The 24,442-nt window shown below is 39.8% G+C and overlaps 1 protein-coding gene across 3 annotated transcripts in view; it reads left to right on the top strand.

Annotated features, from left to right (window-relative positions):
- Positions 1 to 24,442, top strand: part of LOC138976669 (uncharacterized) — a 72,067-nt gene that overhangs the window by 26,291 nt on the left and 21,334 nt on the right. The window contains exons 2-6 of one of the 3 annotated variants that reach the window (XM_070349547.1): positions 10,913 to 11,123; positions 12,059 to 12,181; positions 19,473 to 19,568; positions 21,466 to 21,687; positions 22,117 to 22,188. In XM_070349547.1, the coding sequence (XP_070205648.1) occupies positions 10,913 to 11,123; positions 12,059 to 12,181; positions 19,473 to 19,568; positions 21,466 to 21,687; positions 22,117 to 22,188 (724 nt within the window). Of the gene's footprint in view, positions 1 to 10,912; positions 11,124 to 12,058; positions 12,182 to 19,472; positions 19,569 to 21,408; positions 21,688 to 22,116; positions 22,189 to 24,442 lie in introns of all 3 variants that reach the window. The other 2 variants (XM_070349545.1, XM_070349546.1) reach the window with 2 other exon arrangements.

The following is a 24,442-nucleotide window of genomic DNA, read 5'->3' as shown; positions in this document are numbered from 1 at the left end:
ATTTGTTGGCTCAGGTTGCACCAGATCGGTCAATTTTCCTTGTTTTGATCCAAATTTGTCTTCTTAAATTGACTCTTTGGAAGGTGTATAAGGGGTAGTTTCTTGGCTCAGATTGCACCAGATTGCTCCATTTTCCGTGTTTTTATCAATTTTTTCCGGACACAACTATGAGGTTTGGACGCTTCGCGCCCTCAACGTAACGCTTCGCGTCGTCGATCTGTCCCTTAACGAAATGTGGAACCCCCCCCCCCCCCCCCCATTAAAAACGATGTGATCCGCCCCTGCATATCTATGTGGTGGCGTGCATGATCGATTAAGCGGAAAGAAATTTCCCTTTATAGTTCACAACATTAAGGGACTTCCAGTCAGATTTATTTAAAGAGTGCACACCTCTTCGCAGGTGTATGCGATCTCTACCAATGAGAACTGTCGATCCGGACCTGCGGTCTACATGTCTGGCTACCTGTGCGTTACGTTTAACGTCTTACACGTCGCCTTATGACATTTAAGAGCAGGATTTTGCCGAGTTACCACACGCTTATGACATTTAAGAGCAGGATTTTGCCGAGTTACCACACGCTTATGACATTTAAGAGCAGGATTTTGCCGAGTTGCCACACGCTTATGACACTTAAGAGCAGGATTTTGCCGAGTTGCCACACGCTTATGACATTTAAGAGCAGGATTTTGCCGAGTTGCCACACGCTTATGACATTTATCATAACCATTCCGCACTGCGTTGGCAATGTCTCTGAATAGACAGCTATGCTACTAAAGTGCTTGCGAACTTTCTTTTGAAGAAGCCTGAATTCAGCTGACCACCCTTTTACTGTGGTGTATGAGGGGGGGGGGGGTCCCTGCCAAACGTTTACGTCATGTCGTTATGAATTTCCTGTGGGCTTAATATTATTCTATGCAAATATTGGATCACTGCTCTTTGTTGGTGTTCTCCATTGTGAGGTAAACAGTAGGGTATGGTACTTTGAGAAACCAAGGCACGCAAACTAACCGGTGAAAATACGTATTGTTTTGCATGAAGTCTTCATAAGAACCTGTCTTAATTCAAGCCAAGTTTTGAATGCCTAAGTCAATTCCTTGCTGGTCGGGCTCGGTAAAACTAAAACTATTTACATTAAGGTCTATCCCTGTAAAAAGATGGTTCAAAGAAGTTCATAACTTTTCACACTTCAAATCTTGTTAAAGATCATCTCTTTTACAAAGTTAAAAATCTAGTCCGGGGGGACATCCCGGAAATGAATGGTCAGAAAGACTCAAAAGAACCATGAACGAGATTTGGTTTGAACAATATTATTCAAAGAATTAAAAATAACAATGCCGCATACAATCAGATGATCGATGGAGCACAAGACGCTACATAAGCTTATAAACCTGTAATTTAACAAGTTTCAAGTTTCAAGTTTTTTATTAGTCCATAACCCCTGGGGGCATTTTGAACAATAAATACAATCAATACAATCATGATATATGCTAATATAATAAATAAATAAAAATTAAAAAGATTATGAAAAACTGTTACAGATTCTATTAATAAAGTCCAAAATATTCTTTAGCAATTTCTTTTTGTTAGTAGCAAACAACTTTTTAAATTTAAGTGCATTAGGTTTTTTCCAATAGTAAGGTGGTAACAACTCAGCTCTTTCTTCTTTGAAAAAATCACAGACAAATAAATAATGGAATTCATCACCTATGTCTTGTGATACACATTTGGTGCAAGTTCTTTCTGACCTCGGGATGTTAAGGTAACGTTCTTTCTGTACAGGCAAATTGTTGTTTAATGTTCTGAACTTCATCATTGCAACACATTGCTGATATGGCAGGTGTGTGACATAGTCTTCACATGCAAAAATATCTTTAAACATTCGATAATTCCAAAACATATTTTTTGTTCCAATTTCTGTAAACCATTTATGGATATACTGGTCATACAAGCTTCTTTTTACTTTCTGTTTAAACCATGCGCTTGAATATTGAACATTTTCTTGAGAAGTCCAAAGGCCAGGGAGACCAATTTCATTTAAGGTTTTTTCAATAAAACATAAATAATCAGATTCAATCATCTTGTTGATATACAATTTATAAGTAAAGCAGTACACAATACTAGAAAATTTATTTTTATGAATAGGACTAATCAGTTTATACCAATAGCAAAGCATTCTACATTTCATATTAACATCTAGTGGATATCTTCCAAGTTCACCAAATATCATAGCATTTGGAGTTGATTTTTTTAGTTTGAAAACAATTTTATAAAAACGTAATTGAAGTTTAGTAGCAAGTTCGCAGGAACCAAAACCCCAAACCTCACATCCATATAGTAAGATTGGAGCAATCATTTTATCGAACAGGTCAACTTGTATGTCCACAGGCAGTGACAATTGTCTACACGTACGCAAAAGAACAAACATTGCCCTTAAGGCACGATCATATAGATTCTTCTGTGCGACTGAAAATTTATTATTATAATTAATTTTAAGGCCCAAGTACATTACATCAAACACTACTTCGATTGAATTGCCATTATACGTAAACAATGGTTTATTTCTAATTTTACCTCTGGAAAAAACTATAACTTTCGTTTTGTTTACATTAATATTTAGACGCCATTTTAAACAGTATTCGTGCATTTTGTTTAGACATTCTTGCAGGTTTTTTTCAGACTCTGAGCAGATCACAGTATCATCCGCATACAGTAATAAAAACATTTGAAACAAAGCATTTACATCAGTATCTTCCATTCCAACCACAATAGCCTCCCTTGACATAGTTTGTAAACCATTACTGTTTTCCAACAAAAAAGGCTTTAGATCATTTAGAAATAGAGCAAAAAACAGCGGTGACAAGTTTTCCCCTTGTCTAACTCCACACAAACTGGGAAAATATCCAGAGCACTCACTATTAACTTTAACGCAAGACTTGGCATTTTCGTACATATTTCTTACGGTTTTTAAAAACTTCCCATTAACATCAGAACTAACTAATTTCTCCCATAAAAATGCACGGTGAACTTTATCAAACGCTTTTTCATAGTCTACAAATGCACAAAACAGTCGCTTCTTTTTGTTGAGAAAAAAATTTAATATACAATGCAAAGTAAAAACATGGTCTAGTGTTGAAAAACCTGTCCGGAAACCTGTTTGTTCTTGACCTAATTTATTATTACTCTCCAAAAAGTTTGATAACCTAGCATTTAAAATTGCACTGAAAAGTTTTCCGAAACAACTGAGTATTGTAATTCCTCTATAATTTGTGGGGTCAGCTTGGGAGCCTTTATTTTTGTACAATGGAATAATTTCGCCTACAGCCCATTGTGTTGGAACCTTTCCTGACTGCAAAACAACATTAAACAACAATACATAAATATCAATCATTCGATCATGTGACGCTTTTAAATACTCATTAATTATTTTATCTTGACCGCATGCCTTATTGTTTTTCAGCTTGTCTATACATTTGATAACTTCCTCCTTTGTAAAAGGCGCATTAAGAAATTCATTACTTGCTTCATTTAAAGGTTCATTACTATCATCCATTTCATTTTCATCACACTCTTGTAGTTTATTGAAATGTTCGAAAAACTCCGAACAAGTTGGATAGTTAGTTTTGGAATTATTTTTTTTATTTTTATTTTTATTTAGAAGATTCCAGTATGCTTTCGGGTCATTACTTCTTAACTTTCTCAAAGTTTTAACGAACTCATTATGATACAACTTGCATTCCTTTTTTATTGTCTTTTTGTATTCATTAAAAGCACTCTTTTTTTCATGTTCATTGAACGCATTTTTAAAGCGTCTTGCTTTATTTTTCGCATGTAAAAATATTTTTCTTTTCTCTTTGCATATTGCACTAAACCATGGTTGTTGGAGTTTGAATTTCTTTGAACGTGGCTTTTTCGTAACTTTTTGTTCTTTAATTACACCGATTTTCTCAGCAGAACAATTTAGAATATCACAAATCTTATTAGTAACACTATCAACGTCATCTGTTGTCGTACTCTCACTTGTAGCTAGCATATCTTGTAATTTAGTTTCAACAGTATAAATATCATCCTCATTCAGATTAACTACAAAAGCTAACTTGGTCCCATTGTTATTATCCCATTTTGGTTTTGTGTACTTGTTACCCTTATCTCTACTTTTAGACAGCAAATCTTCATTTTTGGTTTTTTTCACATCGTCTGCTAGGCAATCATTAGCGCGTACTTCATTCTGTTTTAATAAATGCAAAACAACAGGACAGTGTACGTCAGAATAAATTTCACAAAATTCCATCACAGAAAAATATTTAACTTTCGAGAACAGATCTTTTGACAAGATGCAATAATCAACAACGCTCTTATCCTTACATGTGCATTTACCAACCCCTGTATCATCGCCAACTCTACCATTAGCAATAACTAAGCCAGTCATTTTACAAAAATCAATCAATTTAAAACCAAGGTTATTAGTATTATTATCCTGTGATGCCCGCTCACCTATTAGAGTACAAACCTCATCAGAGTCAAACAAGTCATTATCAACAAAACCTTCTGAATGCTGATCATCTTCATACAACATTTCACTCAGATGACCAGTGCGGGAATTTAAGTCTCCTAAGAGACAGACATAATCATTATCTACCCCAAACTGCATGTACACCTCTTCTAATTCAGCATAAACATCTTTATTATGGTAAGGTGATCCTTCTGGGGGAATATATAAAGCACAGAAAAGGGTGTCACGGCCAAGTATTTTCTTATCTAACTTAAAAAATAGCGCATTCTCACACATTTCTACATCCAAAAATCTATACCATATTTTCATCTCTTCTTTTATCTTATGTGACAGCTTTTTTTCTTCAAAAATAGTTATATTATTAGCAAACACTTCCCGTATTAAAACTAATACACCACCTGATTTTCTGCGAAATTTTCCTCTATTCTTATAAAATGCTATGTATCCTGGAATGTTAATCTCATCAACATCATCAAGTTTGCTCTCGCTAAAACAAATAATGTCATATTTAGCAATAAATTTGACAAATTCAGGAAATTTTAGCTTTGAAGTGATTCCACAGACATTAAGCGCTAAGCATGAGAGTATATCAGGGTTATCCTCAATACTATATTCAGTACTAAAGGAATCTCCAATCTCACTATTACCATTATGTACATCTATTTCAACAGTAGATTTGTTACATACATTCTCAACATCTAACGAGTCAAAGTGAACATCAACATCTGACATTACAACAACATTATCCATTTCATGCGCATTGCCAACATCCAGAGAGTCATGCAAAATATAAACATCAGAAGCATTTGTATACACATCAACAACATCAACATCATCAGTATCACCACAGACCTTCACCACTCTCTCTTCGTCTCCCTCTTTACCGCCATCATCACCCCAGTCACCGTTAAATGCTAAGTCATGCACATGATTTCCAATTTGGGGTATTCCTGCAGCACCATCATTCACACGACCGTTATCTGTAAAGTCATACACATTGTTTACATCTTGGTACATGCCTACAGCATCATCCTTCGCACAACCCATATCTGCAAAGTCATGCACATTGTTTTCCTCTAGGGACATACAAACAGCCTCATCACTTTCACAACCCTTATCTTCAAACTCATGCACATTGTTTTCTTCTTGGTGCGAACACACAACATCATTCTCACAATCATTCTCTAAATCATGCACATTATTTTCATTTTGGGGAATAAACCCAGCATCATCATTCTCCCAGCCCTTATCTTCAATAGCATGCACGCTGTTTTCATGTTGAGTCATAGCCACAGCAACATAATTCTCGCAACCCTTACTGTCAGAATAACGAGATTGAGCAACGGCAAGCCAGCAATGGTAAGAGAAGAATCAGAAAGTGAAGAAGATACAGGGGACTCTCAACACAGCAGAGCGCACTAGCAGTCTAAACACACGCACGCGCACACACACTCACACACACACACACACACACACGCGCACACACTATACATATACACACGCACGCACACACACAACATCCGCACGTATGCACGCATTCACACACACACACACACACACACACATTCACACACACACACACACACACACACACACACACACACACACACACTGATCTCTAAAAATTAGAAGGGGAAAGAATTATATGAACACAAAACCGTGACTCAATTATGAGGCAAAGGAACGAGAGAATGACATTGCAGCCCCAACGCGCACACGCAGAGTAACGGAAAAAGACAATACAAGGCAACTTACGCCCTCTACACACACAGATAGAAAGAGAGGGGGAGGGGGGAGTCATAAAATAGAACATGAATTTTAATGAACACAAAAATCATGAGGCAAAAGAAAAGGAACTTCATCCAAACAGCACGTTTTGAGTAGAAAAAGAACGACCAGGTTCAGAAGAAACAGAAAAAAGACACCAAAAAGAACAGAGAAATAAATTAAAAATAAAGAAGATGAAACAAATGGTTTCCTGTTGGTTAACCCCTCATCCTTCATGATGTCGTCGTCGACCATAAACCTCGGGGACACGTCTAATTCGCACCCAGACGAACTAAGCTTCTGTCGTTTTATTAAAAGCAGTTTTATGTCCAGCCTTTGTCGGGGGATTAAAAGAATTCATAACATGTCACCGTGTAATACGCGCCTGTGTTAAATTTGATGACCAGATTTGCACTTGAACCACTGATGTGGAAAATGAAAACATGTATCCCATGTGTCAGAAACATGACACATGCTCATCTCTCAGGGCTCACCTACGGCGGCATAGCAGAGCCATAAGTTAATTTTACACATATCATTTCCATATTTAAATTTAGCATTCATATTTTTAATTTTCATTCAGAACTACCAATAACACGCATATGCAGTTTCTCCACGGAATAGCGTAAGATTACAAAATAGCGTATTTGCAAAATTCAAAGTCTAAAGTCACAAATGTCACAGTAATAATTTTAAGTAACATTTCTGTTTTCACATAAGACTGCAAAATTGTCAATATCTTGCGCGATAATTACAAACGAGACTGCTAGGGCTTCTTTGTTGTTAGACTGTGAGGCAAAAGTGATTTGTGGAATGTCTGTGGAAAGAACAGCGAAATTTGTAAATCAGACATTTGGCGTCAGTTTGCCGTATGCATGGAGCCAGAAGTGCTATTTGTAAATATAGCTATTCTGATGGACACGTGGGGGAATTCGGGGGCTGTGATTGGATGGTCTCTTCCGATCATCAAAGCATAATGCTACGGAAGTCGGCCATTTTTGCCAATATCCAAAAGCATATTGGCAATAACAAAGACGCATGGTTCCGGTTTACCCATCTGTACCACACGATGTTTTAATCGACAACAGCATACATTGACAACTTGAAATTCTTCTCGGGAATGTTTTTCAGCTTTAAAAATGTCGATAGCATACCCTTTTCTGCTAACTTCCCGATGAAACAGGACTAAATCAATTATTTTCTGTCCCTAAACACCACAAAATGCCCAAAGTCGAAAGATGTAGTACAAACAGGGGAGTAAAACGGAACAGCCGTTTTTGTGTGCTAGTGTCAGTTGCCGACTGACACAAACTTTCGCATTCGACTTTTCTTATCTCGTAACTCTACACTAAATACCCCACTTCCCCTCTGAAGTATTGATGTACAACCCATGGCACTAACATTCATGTAGTCGTTTATAACTGAGGTTGAAAAATTCGCTTCATGACGAGACAAGTATAAATGCCATTCACCCAAACTGAAAACTTCGCTGCCGTCTGCTCGCGATTAGCTGTTCTCTTCTCCTCCCCTTGTTGCATCCTAGTTCTTCAGTTGTTTCTAGTTTTCCGTTTATGTTGTGTTTTGGTCTTCTTCATAAGTAGTCTTGTTCAAAATTAAAAAAACTCAAACTTCTTTTTGTTGTATTCGAATGAACTAATAAAAAGCTGTTTAACAGCTGTGTTGTCAAATCGAGTTTTTTTCCAAAGTCAGTGTGGCGCCTGCGCAAAACTAATGCGCATAAGAAACGGCGTCTGCTATCAAAACCTGAGATCAACGCATCGACGCAAAAACTGTCATTTTTCAGTGTAAGTTTGGAACAACAAATCAAGGTCAGAACAGCCATATAATCGCTTTTGTGTTTTCAGTGTAGCAATAGGGTCCGATATTTAGACTCGAACAAGTATAATGCGACTCGTCTTCGACTCGTCGGCATTATACTTGTCTCGTCTAAATATCGGACCCTATTGCTACGCTGAAAACACAATAGCTGTTAATATTATTATAATCACAATGGTACAAAGAATTATCACTTTTGCTCACTTAGCTGTTGGCATAGCAACGCCAAACGTGTCATTTGTTTGTAGAGTTAAAAAAAAATAGTGATAATTGCGGGAGGTGTTTATGATTATCATCACCATCAGCAGCATCGTCGTCGTCGTCATCATCATCATCATCATCATCATCATCATCATCATCATCATCATCATCATGTCAGTGATCACTGATTAATCGGCCGTTCTCACAAGAGTTTATGGCGCCGTAAAAATCAGTGAATTTATTGTTATGACAGTGACACTTGTAATTATTCATTGTGGCGCTACCATATGCTGTCAAACACGTACCCTGCAAGCATGGTCCCGTGATCCTCGCTTGATGTTAGCGGTCATGGGGTTAATCTCCTTTCTTTCATGAAGAGATTTCAGCGGCTGCTGCCCTGAAGTGTAATGCATGTATGCGTATGTTTACAGACGTCAGCTGGTTTACCTGTATGCAGAAATGTCTCGCTGGGTGTTGTAAATGATTTAAAGCATGACAATTTCGAAGAATAAGATCCCGCTTATTATCATTTCTGAACAAAACAAACACAGTATTTATTTAACGACGTAATTCGCCTTGGATAAGGAATTATGTTTTAAAAAGCATGCAGGAACTTGGTGCATGTATTTTCATCTTCACCTCCACACCAATCTCGGTTCGCCTTATCTGCAAACTTACTCAGTCTTGACAGACACGCCCGAGTTTTTGTGTGTGTTTTTTACAACATTGATTCTCGCTTTCTGTGTAAAAATCTTTTTAGAAAACGAAGAGCATGTTTTGATTCTTTGTTTGTCCACTATTTATCAATATTCGAGCGGGTCTTTGTGTGTGTGTGTGTGTGTGTGTGTGTGTGTGTGTGTGTGTGTGTGTGTGTGTGTGTGTGTGTGTGTGTGTGTGTGTTTGTGTGTTTTAATGAAGATACATGTATCCTAACTAGCACAGAAAAATCCTTATTCATTCAGGTAAGAAGAATGTGTGTTTTTTTATATATCATTATTTAAGTAAGTAGTGAATGCACTGAGCACAAACAGTTCTAGCAAAATCCCAGAGTTTGGTGACCTCCTGCACATATACCCACGCACTGAATACACGAAACTCTCTCCAGTCTATGTTTAAGTTGTGCTGCTGGGTTGGCAGCGGGGATGAAAGAGTTAGGGCTCTTCGGTATTCTCAACTTCCGACGTTGCATATACTGAGTGAGGCGATTTGAGACTTTTTTTGGACCACGAGTCTTTCCCCGGCGACGAGTTTCCTTTTAGTTCTTTGCAGTCTGCGTCGAAGGTCCGTGTTTTAACCACAAGCATTATTTGTAATATTTTAACCTGTGCAGTCAGTTTATATTGCAGCTCCGTTGGTTAGCCACGAGTATCCATGGAACTGTTCTCAGTCTGTGTTACAGCTGTCCTGTGGGCGGGCAGCCGTGGTGGAAAAGCTCAACCGCACATATACCCACACAATGATTAACCTTCACTCTTTTCAGTGTATGCCAGTGAGCTCATGCATATACATACCCATGCAGCAACCGACACAACCTTAACCCTTTGCAGTCGGTGTTAAAGCCACCAACCTTAACTCTTTGCGGTTTGTATTACAGCAACCGACCTTAACTCTTTGCGGTTTGTGTTACAGCAACCGACATTAACTCTTTGCAGTCGGTGTTAAAGCCACCAACCTTAACCCTTTGCGGTTTGTATTACAGCAACCAACCTTAACTCTTTGCAGTCGGTGTTAAAGCCACCAACCTTAACCCTTTGCGGTTTGTATTACAGCAACCAACCTTAACTCTTTGCAGTCGGTGTTAAAGCCACCAACCTTAACTCTTTGCAGTCTGTGATACAGCAACCAACCTTAACTCTTTGTGGTTTGTGTTACGGCAACCAACCTTAACTCTTTGCAGTCGGTGTTAAAGCCACCAACCTTAACCCTTTGCGGTTTGTATTACAGCAACCAACCTTAACTCTTTGCAGTCGGTGTTAAAGCCACCAACCTTAACCCTTTGCAGTCGGTGTTAAAGCCACCAACCTTAACTCTTTGCGGTTTGTATTACAGCAACCGACCTTAACTCTTTGCGGTTTGTGTTACAGCAACCAACCTTAACTCTTTGCAGTCTGTGTTACAGCAACCAACCTTAACTCTTTGCGGTTTGTATTACAGCAACCGACCTTAACTCTTTGCAGTCTGAGTTACAGCAACCAACCTTAACTCTTTGCAGTCTGTGTTACAGCAACCAACCTTAACTCTTTGCAGTCTGTGTTACAGCAACCAACCTTAACTCTTTGCAGTCGGTGTTAAAGCCACCAACCTTAACCCTTTGCGGTTTGTATTACAGCAACCAACCTTAACTCTTTGCAGTCTGTGTTACAGCAACCGACCTTAACTCTTTGCAGTCTGAGTTACAGCAACCAACCTTAACTCTTTGCAGTCTGTGTTACAGCAACCAACCTGAACTCTTTGCAGTCTGTGTTACAGCAACCAACCTTAACTCTTTGCAGTCTGTGTTACAGCAACCAACCTTAACTCTTTGCAGTCTGAGTTACAGCAACCGACCTTAACTCTTTGCAGTCTGAGTTACAGCAACCAACCTTAACTCTTTGCAGTCTGTGTTACAGCTGTCCTGTGGGCTGGCGACGAGTGTGGAAGAGCTGGGACTGTTCGGTCTGCTCAACTCGTGCAAGTTCCGCCGCTCCATGAACAGCAACATCTGCTGTGAAGACCTGCAGTGCCCCAGCCACTCGTGCTGCGAGCTCTACCTAGTCTACGGCGGCTTCTCTGCACAGGGCAAATGCGTGCCGCGAGACCCCAACACCAGTGAGTACTGTTGTGTCTGTCCCAGGTCAACCTTTGTGCACACCTGCTAGTGCCTTTTTGTCCCCCTTCATGTGTACACACAAGCACAGGACTAATTGCGCACGGAGAAGATCCTGTCATCCATGTCAGAGTTTGGTGGGTTATAGAAACACCAAAATACCCAGCATGCTTCCCCCGAAAGCGGCGTATGGCTGTCTGAATGGTGGGGTAAAAACGGTCATTCACATAATAATCCACTCGTGCAAAAACATGAGAGACGTGGGAGTTTCAGCCCATGAACGAAGAAGGAGAAGAAGATGAAGTTTCTGTCAAAGGCTGAGCCGGGATATATAAGGCGCCTTTTCCTTCGCCGCGGTACTTCCAGGCGCGAAATAATAGCATGTAGGACTGGCAGTCTGAAACTTCCGCTGCGGTAGATTAACGTTCAAACATCGCTCTAAATCTTTCAAAAATATCTCCCACAGAACTTTATAAGGCTTCATTGTGCAAGTCATCATGCAGGCGGATTTGCCTTACGGTTTTCAGCCTCAGTACACCACCAAAAATGTTGCCTTGGCATCTGAAAAAAGAGCTGTTGGTCCTGTAAATTTTCAATCAAAAAAAGCCTGACTGCGCATGTGAGCCGACGATTAACCGTCGGTTTGTTTGGCTTTATTTAAGTGATGTGCGTTCTACAGTAGAGAGAGTATACTTGTATGTGGCAGAGGGTATTTCATTTGTGTTGAGATAACGTCTGTGTTGGGTTGGAGGCACTTGTCACCACGTGACTGATTATAACTAAGCAGCCACACACCTTGGTAGTGTGGATATTGTTAATGATCGTTTTCTACTTCAAGGAAATAGGCGACCCGAATTTTCCAAAATGAAATTTAAAAAAAATTAATTTTAAAATTAAAAAAAATATATTTTCAGCTTTCTTCTGTTTGTGTTTTCAGTGTTGTGCTCGCGGCGGAGGCAGTGCCGAGGGCCCAGAGACTGCGGGCCGGGGGAATGTTGCCGCCTGGAGTGGAAGAGGCAGAGACTGGGGGTGTGTGACCGCCTGGGACAGCACGGCCATGGTAATTTCCTCGCTCTCCGGCAATGCCCTGCGTCCTTTCCCCGCTGGTGACTTGTAGGCACCCAGAACCTTGATCACAAAACATTTCAAGTCTAACAAGAATGTGGTCGCAAACCAGATGTTGACTTACAGGTTTTCAGAATCATGCAATTCTAACATTTTACTCGATATTGACTCGTAGGCACTCAGAATCTTAAAGGTCTAACAAGGGTTTTGCCAGAAAACTTTTTTTCATTTCATTTTTTTTTTCATTTTCATTTTTTCATTTTCATTTTTGAGTCACTTGAGAAAAAGTGACTCTATGTAATCGGTCAGTGTTAGTCTGTCCGGCCGGCCGTCCGGCCGGCCGTCCGTAGACACCACCTTAACGTTGGACTTTTCTCGGAAATTATCAAAGCGATCCGGCTCATATTTTGTTTAGTCGTGACCTCCAATGACCTCTACACTTTAACGATGGTTTCGTTGACCTTTGACCTTTTTCAAGGTCACAGGTCAGCGTCAAAGGAAAAATTAGACATTTTATATCTTTGACAAAGTTCATCGGATGTGATTGAAACTTTGTAGGATTATTCTTTACATCAAAGTATTTACATCTGTAGCCTTTTACGAACGTTATCAGAAAAACAAGGGAGATAACTAGCCTTTTCTGTTCGGCAACACACAACTTAACGTTGGGCTTTTCTCGGAAACTATAAAAGTGACCGGGCTCAAATTTTATGTGAACGTGACTCCCAGTGACCTCTACACTTTGACGTCTGCTTTGGTGACCTTTGACCTTTTTCAAGGTCACAGGTATGTCTTGAAGGAAAAAAAATTGAAATATCATATCTCTGAAACTATTCATCGGATTTGATTCAAACTTTATAGGATTATTCTTTACATCAAATTATTTACATCTGTATTGTGTTGTGAATAGCAATTTCTTCCTGTCCATCTGATGCCTCATATAATATTCAGAACTGCGAAAGTGACTCGATCGAGCGTTTGCTCTTCTTGTTCATTTCATTTTTAAAACTTAATTGTCCCATCACTTGGAAATTCGGGTCTCTTCCTCCCAGTGAAAATCTAGCAGCAACGGGGTCGCGCTACCCAGGTGTCTGCGTGTTTAGGTGTATTCAGCCACCTGCACTTATGGCAGAATGACCAAGGTCTTTTACGTGCCACTGTGGTGACACGGGGGTGGGACATGGCTTCCGTCTCTGAGTCTGCACATAAAGCTGACCCGTGTCCGTCCCGGCCCGAATTCGAACCAGCGACCTTCCGATCACAAGTCCAGTGCTCTACCAACTGAGCTACCGAGCCCCCGTAATAATAATAATAATAATGCAAACTTTTATAGCGCTATTCTAGAAAAATGTCTACTCTTAGCGCTTTACAATACATACATCGACCAAGCATACTATACACGCACAGGCAAAGAACCGACCAAACATAACCAACAAACTATACATGCACAGGCAAACGACCAAACATACAATACACGCACAGGCAAGATAACGACCAAACATAAACAAACATACTATGACCAAACATAACCAACATACCAACATGTTATGTAATAACATACATAAGGGTGAAAAACGGTCCTACACGTAAAAACCGTGGTAGTTTCAGCCCATGAACGAAGAAGAAGACCCGATGTTTACTGGTATGCACTGAGAATATTACAATTCTAACAAGTTTTTGATCACAAAACATACGTTTTCTCCGATGGGGACTAGAAGGCACTCAGAATCTTACATTTCTAACAAGTTTTTGATCACAAAACATACGTTTTATCCGATGGGGACTAGAAGGCACTGAGAATCTTACAATTCTAACAAGTTTTTGATCACAAAACATACGTTTTATCCGATGGGGACTTCAAGGCACTGAGAATCTTACAATTCTAACAAGTTTTTGATCACAAAACATACGTTTTATCCGATGGGGACTTCAAGGCACTGAGAATCTTACAATTCTAACAAGTTTTTGATCACAAAACATACGTTTTATCCGATGGGGACTTCAAGGCACTCAGAATCTTACAATTCCAACACGTACTTGGTCGCAAAACATTCGTTTTTCCCGATGGGGACTTGTACGCACTCAGAATGTTACAATTCTAACAAGTATTTGATCACAAGACATACATTTTACCCTGTGTTGGCATACATAGTTGGCCCTCTTGGTTCGAGGTTGTGCATAAGGTGGTCATCACAGTGCGCACTGAGGTCTGTGAGCAGAAAGTGTGTCAAGGTCGCCCCAGTGTGTCAAGGTCGCCCCAGTGTGTCAAGGTCGCCCCAGGTACATCCCTCATTTCCCTCTCGACTGCACCCGGTTGTGACTGAAAGGCAATCAGAATTAGAATCCTACACCTCTAACAGGTTTGGTCGAAAAACATCATGTTACCCAGTGCTGAAATACGTAGTACACGAAATCAGTCTGAGTTTTATTCGTAAATTGTGATGTTCTTATAATACACATATCTTTAAAAAGAAAAGAAAACGGTTACAACGATGTAACTATTAGGCAAATGCAAAACGTTTCAATTGGGGAACGGCTATTTCAGTATCACAAGTAGTTATGACAAATGAAGCTTACGTTGTGTGTAGTACTCAACGTCATGATTCTGACATTATGCCTGCAAACGGAGATGATCAAATGTTCAAGTGCATATTTAAAAGTATGCTTAGCATTGTAACCAGCTTGGTTTTTCCGACACACAGACGTGATTTTATGTAAATGTACTTTGTTAAATGTAGTATGTTAGGCCAGCTTGCAGTATTTCTTATGGTTGTTATTTCTATGTTTGTTTTACAGAGTGTATCACCGTGTCGCCCGTGCCCCCTGTTTACCCCATCAGACCTACAACTAACTTGTTTGTCACCAACTTACTCTTCGAGATACTGGATACTTGATTCAGCAGAGTTAAACATAAAACAAATTATATATTTACCGGAGTAATATTTTTTGTATATTTGAGGGGTGATATTTTTCATATTTTGCTCAGTTTTACTCTTGCTTAAATGTTCTGATTTTTAAAATCAATAAAAGTACTTTCAAGCCACCTCATCTTGCATTTTATGTCCATATCTATTTCTATCCCTATAATCATGTAGTTTCATTAAAAGGGAGACGACCCGTCATCCTTTGCAGCAGAGTATGGACTATCAATTTTCCTCGTGCAAGAAATAACAGACATAGTATTTACCTCACACAAAGAAAGATTCATATGTTATTAGTTGTCCCTGGTATAAACAAAATGGCACTGAAACAGTCTTTCCTTATTTTTGCACTTGTAGTTTCAGCTCTGTAAAGTGACATTTTTCTTTAGATATAAATGTGAAACAACATAACATATTGCTTAAATAGTAAAAGAATATGTCATGGAAATGTTAAGAAATTTAGATTCGAGGTGACTTGAAGAACGAGCTTAACTCATTGTATCTAAACATTCAGTCCTTCCGGTAAATTCAGACACATCTAGGATTTTGAGCTGTATATATATAACTACATGAAACCATTTGAGACTAATTTCATATTTTTAGAACTGCAACAGTTGCTGCTAGAACGCAGTTTTTGGCTCACGTAAGTGTAGCCTATGCGATGCTAACTTTTGTCTGTCTGTGCGTATGTATGTGTGTGTGTGTGTATGTGATAGAAACTTTAACATTTGACTGAACACCGAAATACTAATTTTACCTGGTTATTATCCAAGCAACAGCTTCAAAGTATTGAAGCAATGATCAACATTTCGTCGGCACGTATGTAGTTAAAGTGTGTATCCAAAGAAAACGGGTGGTGGGGGGTTTTGGGGGGGTAAAAACAGCTGACTGGTTTGTGTCGTGTGTGGTATGTAGACCAGGTCAGGGGTCAAGGTTAGGTCAGATCGCGTGAAGGATTGTGGTATAGATACAGTTATCACCGAGCTGCAGTTCGCCGATTCGGAGAAGACGATTTCACATTGTTCGGTTTCGTAGCTATAGAAAAATAGATAAAGAAGATACCAAAGGAGATTTCCTACAGGTTAATCTGCACAGCGTGTTTCCAGTGTCTGCGCGAGGAAGCGCTGTCGAAAGCGCAGTGTCGATCTGGCCATCTGGCAGTCGTGTCCCCGTAAGTAGGCTACAGACAGACAGATCTAGTGTCACCTATGCTTACTGTGTGTGCATGTATGTGTGACGGAGTGATTGAGTTTGTGTTACTGTTTGTTGATTTCTTACGGGAGCCTTGAAGGCTTCGCCTCTTGTTTTCTCTTGCATATTCACGTCGTTGACTTTAGTGAGCCAGACACAATAGTTGAACGTACATTGTTGTATCTGGTTTCTGCTCCTGGAGAATGTATTCCAAAAGAAAACCGTTAATGATGTGTCCAATAATGCAGATCGTTTGAATGAAAACATATCAATACCACATCGAATTAGGGCTAGTGACTTTTAATAAAAATCCGATTTTTGACATCATTCATTTCTATTGGTGAATCTCCTCAAACTTTCAGAATTTAAAATTGATTTTAAAGAAAATGTGTTTGACAAACGTACAAGCATGCCCATCGTTTGATAAAAAAAAAATCAATACAGTATGAAACAAATGTTGCTTTAGAAATTGTATTTGGTATAGTGACGAATCGTGTGAAACTTTACAGTAGGGTCCAGACGTATTCTGGTCCTGCCAATCACGGGTCTTCTCGCTTTGAGAACAGCAAGGTATTCCTTTCATGCTGTGTAACCTGCGCGTATTGTGTGTATATAAAGTATATGTGTACGTAAACGTTGTAGTTTTTAATACACTGTGCTTTCCTTTATATCAGACCTATTGGCATCAGCAATTATGAAACAAACACTGACATACACACGTACTTACACATACTCAAGGAATACATGTCTGCTCAGAAGATGCAGAAAAATCTGGCCTCATATCAGAACCATTGGTTAATAGAAAACGTTCAGTTTAAAAGTGTACTTATCAATTTAAAGCAAATTTCACAAATTTTTCGTTTTCCGGTTTGTACGTTTTCTTGCAGACATCACATCTCAACGAGAAAATTAACACGGACTAAACAACAGCACAAACATTTTCCACGATTTCATTTGTATCAACTAACCCTGATATGATGCGTTCACGTCATACACTTTGTAGAAACCATTTTCAAAATCAAAAATGTTACTTCTGCCAAGTTCAAATGTATTACAGCTACAATAAGAATCTTTCACATCTACACCTGAATTTCATTAATGCGAATACACGTTTATTTCTTCACTGAGTGAAGTTAATTTGCCTCCAAATATCTGCCTTGAAATTTCAATACACAAAATAATAGCCGAGTGTTTTTACCGAAGCTGCAGATTACTTTTATGACAAGACCAACAACCATGCAACACAAATATCCCCCATCATTCTACGGGGGATAATCAATAAAAACACAAGTTTTATAATCAGTCAAGTTCATATTTACTAGACTGATAAGAAGATAACATAGGTAAACGTTTGGCATGATATGGGCACGGATTGGCGAAAGATAAGTATGGTTAGGGGAGTAAGTGCTTAATCATGTTCAAATCACAGAGGTAATATTCTAGTTAAATCTGAAATATTACTTTTTCGGTCGTTCAAGAAACACATAAAATGAAACAGGATCACATAAAAATAAAATTAGAATACAAACTAGTTGACTAGATTTAAAATATCTAAGAATGTTGTTCATGTACAAGACTTAATGCTCCTATAATTATTCAATAAACACCCGCTTTATCCTGATGCTTTCCCTCCCCTCCCCCCCTCCTAAAAAAAATCGCGTGAAGCGACATCAAAATATGTTGTCAGTCTGTCGTGGCCGAGTGGTAACACACTTGCGCTCAGAAGCGAGAGGTTGCGAGTTCGACCCTGGGTCAGGGCGTTAGCAATTTTCTCCCCCCTTTCCTAACCTAGGTGGTGGGTTCAAGTGCTAGTCTTTCGGATGAGACGAAAAACCGAGGTCCCTTTGTGTACACTACATTGGGGTGTGCACGTTAAAGATCCCACGATTGACGAAAGGGTCTTTCCTGGCAAAATTGTATAGGCGTAGATAAAAATGTCCACCAAAATACCCGTGTGACTTGGAATAATAGGCCGTGAAAAGTAGGATATGCGCCGAAGTGGCTGCGATCTGCTGGCCGATGTGAATGCGTGATGTATTGTGTAAAACAATTCCATCTCACACGGCATAAATAAATCCCTGCGCCTTGAATATGTGCGCGATATAAATTGCATAATAATAAAATAAAAATAAAAATAAAAAAAAAATCCCTGTGCTTAGAACTGTACCCACGGAATACGCGCGATATAAGCCTCATATTGATTGATTGATTGAAACTAAAAGGTTAACAATGAAAAATGAGGCTTAGCTAGCCGAAACCCAAAGACCAAGACGGGTCGAGCTTTTCTCCGCGAAGCATGTGAACATACGATCGGTTTTCTCTTATTCCGATCACATTCACAAAATAATGAAGCATACAAATTGATGATTTTTCAATCTGTCAGTGAAATTTCAATTTCATTTACAATTTTAAGAATTTTAATAAACAAGTTAATTGGTTAATATGTAAGCTGTCTAACTGAAATGCAATCCCACCGTCCGCAATAGGTCAAAGATTGTTTTTACCAAAATTTCAATCAACTTGATTGAAAAATGAGGTCGCCACATTGCCGCCTCAACTTTTCTTAATAACCGGAAATAACGTCATCAACGACATTATTGAACTTGACTAAATGTTAAAACAAATTTTTTTTAAAAGCACATTACATAATCATAAATACACACTACATTTCATTTCGCCGCTGGTACAATCATTGATCACCCCTAACTGGACCCCTTCCCACACAAACACACACACACACTCACACACTTAAACACACACACGCACACACACGCACACACACACACACACACACACTCACACACTTAAACACACACACGCGCACACACATACACACACACACACACACACACACACACAAACACACAAACACACACACACACACACTCACACACTTAAACACACACACGCGCACACACATACACACACACACACACACACACACACACGCGCACGCACACACACAAACCAACGCACGCACGCACACACACAAACACACGCACGTACGCACGCACACACACACACACACACGCACACACACAAATGTACACACACACACACACACACACACACATACACACACACACACACACACACACACACACACACACACACACACACACAGATAAATGAAAGCAATTAACACTGAATAACACTATATGTTGGTGCTTGCAGTGTGCACCAGAAAGCCCATCTTCGTGCAAGGACTGCCGGTGCTCTGTCCCTGTGATAACGGCAAGCCCTGTGTCGGCAGTTATTACAACGTCAAAGGTAAAACACTTGCTCAGTGCCCAAAAAATAATAAAGATACGTGTATAGAACGTTTGTTTAAAGAAGAAAAAAAATTCACTGTAACCTAAATTCAGTTTAACTTTTCATAAAATTTCCTTTCTTGTTTTTGTTGTTGTTTTTCTTGATTTTTGAAAGTTAGCAGTCGATGTGTTTCCAGTTTTTTTATTTCACTTGTATGCTGTTAAGGAAGACATGCAAAGACAAAATCTTTTATTTATTACACCGAAGTCAGTTTGTCCTCAATCTAGCACACAAGTACGCACACGCACGCATGCACACACAAGAAAAACAGGTAACGCTAATAACACACAGGATTCAAGAACGTACAAAACAATGACAATGTAAAAATGCTTTTCATTTCTCAATTTCAACAGTCTATCCTGAAAGTTACCATATGTTCTCGCATTTATAAGCAATATGTCCTCTACCACGAACCTGTCCGGGCGTTTACATACAAGTATCGTAAGAGCAGCCCTCCCAGCATGCAGAGAAAGCACACAGACTGAATAGAATGTCGGTTTGTCTTTAAAGGCACATTATAAGCCTTCCGTAAACCATCACAGATACTGTCAGGCTTTTACGCACAGTACAAACACCCTTTCATTTAAACACTCACCGCTTGAGAACATCCTAGGTGCCCTCCGTAAAGAGCGAGCAATTTTCAAAGAATTTATTTTTGCGTGGTTTATCTTACCCCTGAGCCATCGTGAACCCGTGTGATCCAGTTTCCCCTTTTCACAATGTAGTCGTCAGTTAGTAATTTGAATGCGACTCGATGTGAGCTTATCTGCAATAGCACGTTATCATGTACCTCTGACTATGCACGAAACAAACGGCTGTGGTTCACAAGAACTCTAGCGATGGCTTTTGACTGTTCAGAGGAACTGGCGATAGGCATAAACCGTCGTCTGCTACGAGAACCACGACCTTGCGTGACCCTGCTTCCGGGCTTTTCTTTTTTCAAACTTTCAAAACTTCGAATTGTACTGATCTTGTCTTGATGAAAAAAGAATTCTTTTATGATTTAAGAATGTTTGTGTAACAAGCTGTCAATTTATTATTTAGATTTTAAAAGTTAGGTCTAGCGCCAAAACGCACCAAGGTCCGATTGTCTCTGACACAATCCACAACATTAATTCTTTGAAAATTGCTCGCTCTTTACGTTGGGCACCTAGGATGTTCCCGTTTGGTGAGCGTTCAAATGGAAGGGTGTTTGTACTGTGTGTAAAAGCCTGACAGTATCTGTGATGGTTTACGGGAGGCGCACTGTGCCTTTAAAGTGACAATATTTTCTCGCATTTATAAGCTATATGTCCGCTACCACGCACCTGCCCGTGCTTGTACTATACAAGTACCGTAAGAGCATCCTTCCAAGCAAGCACAGAAAGCACCCAGACTCTATAGAATGTCGGTTTGTTTTTAAGTTAAAGGATGCTGTTATTACATGTAAAAGCCTGGACTGGTCTGTGACGGTGTGCATGACGATGTAAGCGATAAGGATGATGCCATTGGTGACATAATTGATGACACCTATATATGAACCCCCCAAAAATGCTTCTCATTCACCAAAGAACGCCTATGTTGAACCCCAATCTGATAGCTTAGCCGATTTCCGCCTTCTACGGTCAGTGAGAGCGTGTACATCTAATCTGCGTAATATCATTTGACTTTTATGGGGGTCTATAAACATTTAACATGTTACATCAAGAAAGAGGGTATCATTTGAACTTTATTACGGATTACACATGTTCCATGTTACAGCATGACCCATGATGTTATTTGGACTTTGTGAAGGATTACACACTTTTCCATGTTACAGCAAGGAGCCGACGCTCTCGGCCTCGGAGATTTCATAGAAGGGAAAACTGTTTTTCAGGAACGTGTTTTTCACCAACACAAGCGCCACCACGAACAACCACAACAATGACAACAACACGAACGCCAACAACTACGACAACGCCGACAACTACAACATCGCCGACAAGTACAACAACATTACCCACAACAACAACATCAGGACCCTGCGCTCTATGTCCGGATAACGTCAATTTCTGCTGTTTAAATGACATGTGTCGAATACGGCCTTCTTTGGGAGATGGTATGTATTATTTTTCTATCTATCTGTTAACGATCTTTGTCTGTCTTTCTCTCTCTCTCTCTCTCTCTCTCTCTCTCTCTCTCTCTCTCTCTCTCTCTCTCTCTCTCTCTCTCTCTCTCTCTCTCTCTCTCCTCTCTCTCTCTGTATCCGTCTTTCTCTCTCCCTGTCTCAGTCTATTTTTCTCTTTCCCTCTCTGTCAATCTCTCTTGCTCTCCCTTTCTCTCTCCCTCCTCTCTGTCTCTCTCTCTGTCTCTCTCTCTCTGTCTCTATCTCCCTCTCTCTCTCTGTCTGTCTATCTCTCTCCCTCTCGCTCTCTCTCTTCCTCTCTACCCCCCCCCCCCCCACCACCACCACCACCACCACCGTGACAACCACCACCACCACTTTCCAATTCTCTGGATTGAGCGGAATTGTCTATCTTTGTTTCAGAATGTGGTGCCAACTCATGTCCATGTAAGGATAACACGACATGCTCTGATCCTACTTCGCCTACCAATTCTGGTATGTACATTACTTCATCGTGCTCTCTTTTTCTGTCTGTCTGTCTGTTTGTAAATGTCTGTCTGTCTGTCTTTGACTGTCTGTTTTCCACTCTCTCTCTCTTTCTCTCTCTGAGATACACAAATTCACGTGGAAGCCCAGGCAAATTTGTAGAGGGTATATGATGGTTGCATGTGATTTTTATTTGTTTAAGTTATATTAAGTCTACATCTGTGTGTGTGTGTGTGTGTGTGTGTGTGTGTGTGTGTGTGTGTGTGTGTGTGTGTGTGTGTGCGTGTGTGTGTGCGTGCGTGAGTGCATGCGTGCGTGAGTTCGTGTGGCTGGCTGGCTGGCTGGCTGGCTGGCTGTCTCTGTCTCTCACTGTCCCGCTAAGTCCATGAATCTACGTGTGTATCGTTCAACCATTTGCAACTTGGCGACCCTATGCGTTGCAGCGCTGTCAACTAAACATTGTGTTCTGTTTTTCCCAATGCAGGTGAGTGCCAATGATAACGTCAACACGGCTCAACACATCACTGTCATGTCAGCCTAGCAGCCACATCGCGATCACTTCATGCGCGGGGGATCAAAACTCACACCATCTCGCCTTTCATTTAAAGGGGCCGTGTTTCTGGAAATGAACTCACTGATGTGCTAATTCGTGCTTTTAGTCTGCATGCGTTGCAAATAATCTATATTACAAAACGGATTTCAAATCTCACGGTGTGAAATGGGGGCGGTCTACTAAGTGAATCAATCGGAAGGTCGATGTCATGTGGACAGTTTGGAACATTCAAAGTCCCGCTTGTTTGTGTGAAATCAAATACGGAAAGGGAGAGAAGTCCTGAGAGCGCAACTGTGAGGGAGAGTTATGTGGAATGAATCCCGACCAGCACGTCATGGACTGGGAAGTGTGAACAGAACATTTTCAACAAGCAGCTGACATCCTCGAATCATTTCTCTTTGTCGAAAAGATGAGATGCGAAACTAGACAATTAATGATTAAATAACAGCAATAACAACAAGAAAGGCTAGCTATTGAAACCTTTCATCACGGGCAACAAGAAAGGCTGGCTATTGAAACCTTTCATCACGGGCAAAAAGAAAATGTGTGAACGTTTTGTTTTATCTGTGATTAAACGTTTCGATAACCAACCGTTCTTGTTTTTTGGTTCTTTATTTCAGTAGCAGCGTAACTGTTACAGATGTCTTGTACGCGATTTATAATTGTATTTTGACATTTTTTTTCCGAAACGTGGTTTAAATCCAAACGGGCTACGACTTTGAATGTTTTCAGATGTCAACATGGCACATGTGTTATGCGTATACTGTCTGCAACATATGGGGCGACTTTGAATGTTTTCAGGTGTCAACATGGCACATGCGTTATGCGTGTACTGTCTGCAACATATGGGGCGACTTTGTCTTTGTGGAATGTTAACACGCAAAAAAATGTAACTAGAACTACGCATGGTTACCTTGGTTGATATATACAGCTTTTCCTACTGACTGCATTTTTATAATCTAAACACTGATAAAATAAAGAAGAACTTTACAAATATATGAGGTTCATTAGCTTTGTAGAGGGGAACAACTGTGAAGAGACAATCATTCATTAATGGTGGTGTCACCGTTCATGCTCTTCATTTAGAAATACAAATGTCGTACACTTTGAATGGTATGTGCTCTCTCTCTATCTATATCAACAAAGTTCGTTTGAATTTGAATTCCACGAAAGCACGATATGATGGCTGGTCAAGATAACTATCTGAAGCTTAAAACTATGTCTCTGTCACACACACACACACACACACACACACACACACGCACACGCACACGCACACACGCACACACACACTCTCTCTCTTTCGCTCTCTCTTTCTCTCTCTCTTTCTCTCTCCCTTTCTCTCTCTCCACCCTCTCTCTATCTCTCTCTCTCTCTCTCTCTCTCTCTCTCTCTCTCTCTCTCTCTCTCTCTCTCTCTCTCTCTCTCTCTCCAGAAGATATGAACTCGTACAGTGTTCGTGCTAAGGAGGTATAAAGCTCGCCCACTTTTGAATCAATTGTCTCAGACCTGTGATTTTTAAAAACACTATAAAAATTGCGTGAATCAAGAAACATGATTGGTAAGTTATTGGAACGGTTAATTTATGACATAACAATACGTTATGTGATTGTTACATTTTGTTTTGTTTTGTTTAATCAGAAATTAAACGTTCAAATAACTAACGTTCTTGTTTTTTTGTTCTGAATTCTGGAACATTAGCTGTCTTTC

The sequence above is a fragment of the Littorina saxatilis genome, linkage group LG9, assembly GCF_037325665.1.
Source record: "Littorina saxatilis isolate snail1 linkage group LG9, US_GU_Lsax_2.0, whole genome shotgun sequence".
NCBI classification, from domain to species: Eukaryota; Metazoa; Mollusca; class Gastropoda; order Littorinimorpha; family Littorinidae; genus Littorina; species Littorina saxatilis.
Note: the sequence above shows the minus strand (reverse complement) of the source record. Positions and strands in the feature narration are given on the sequence as shown.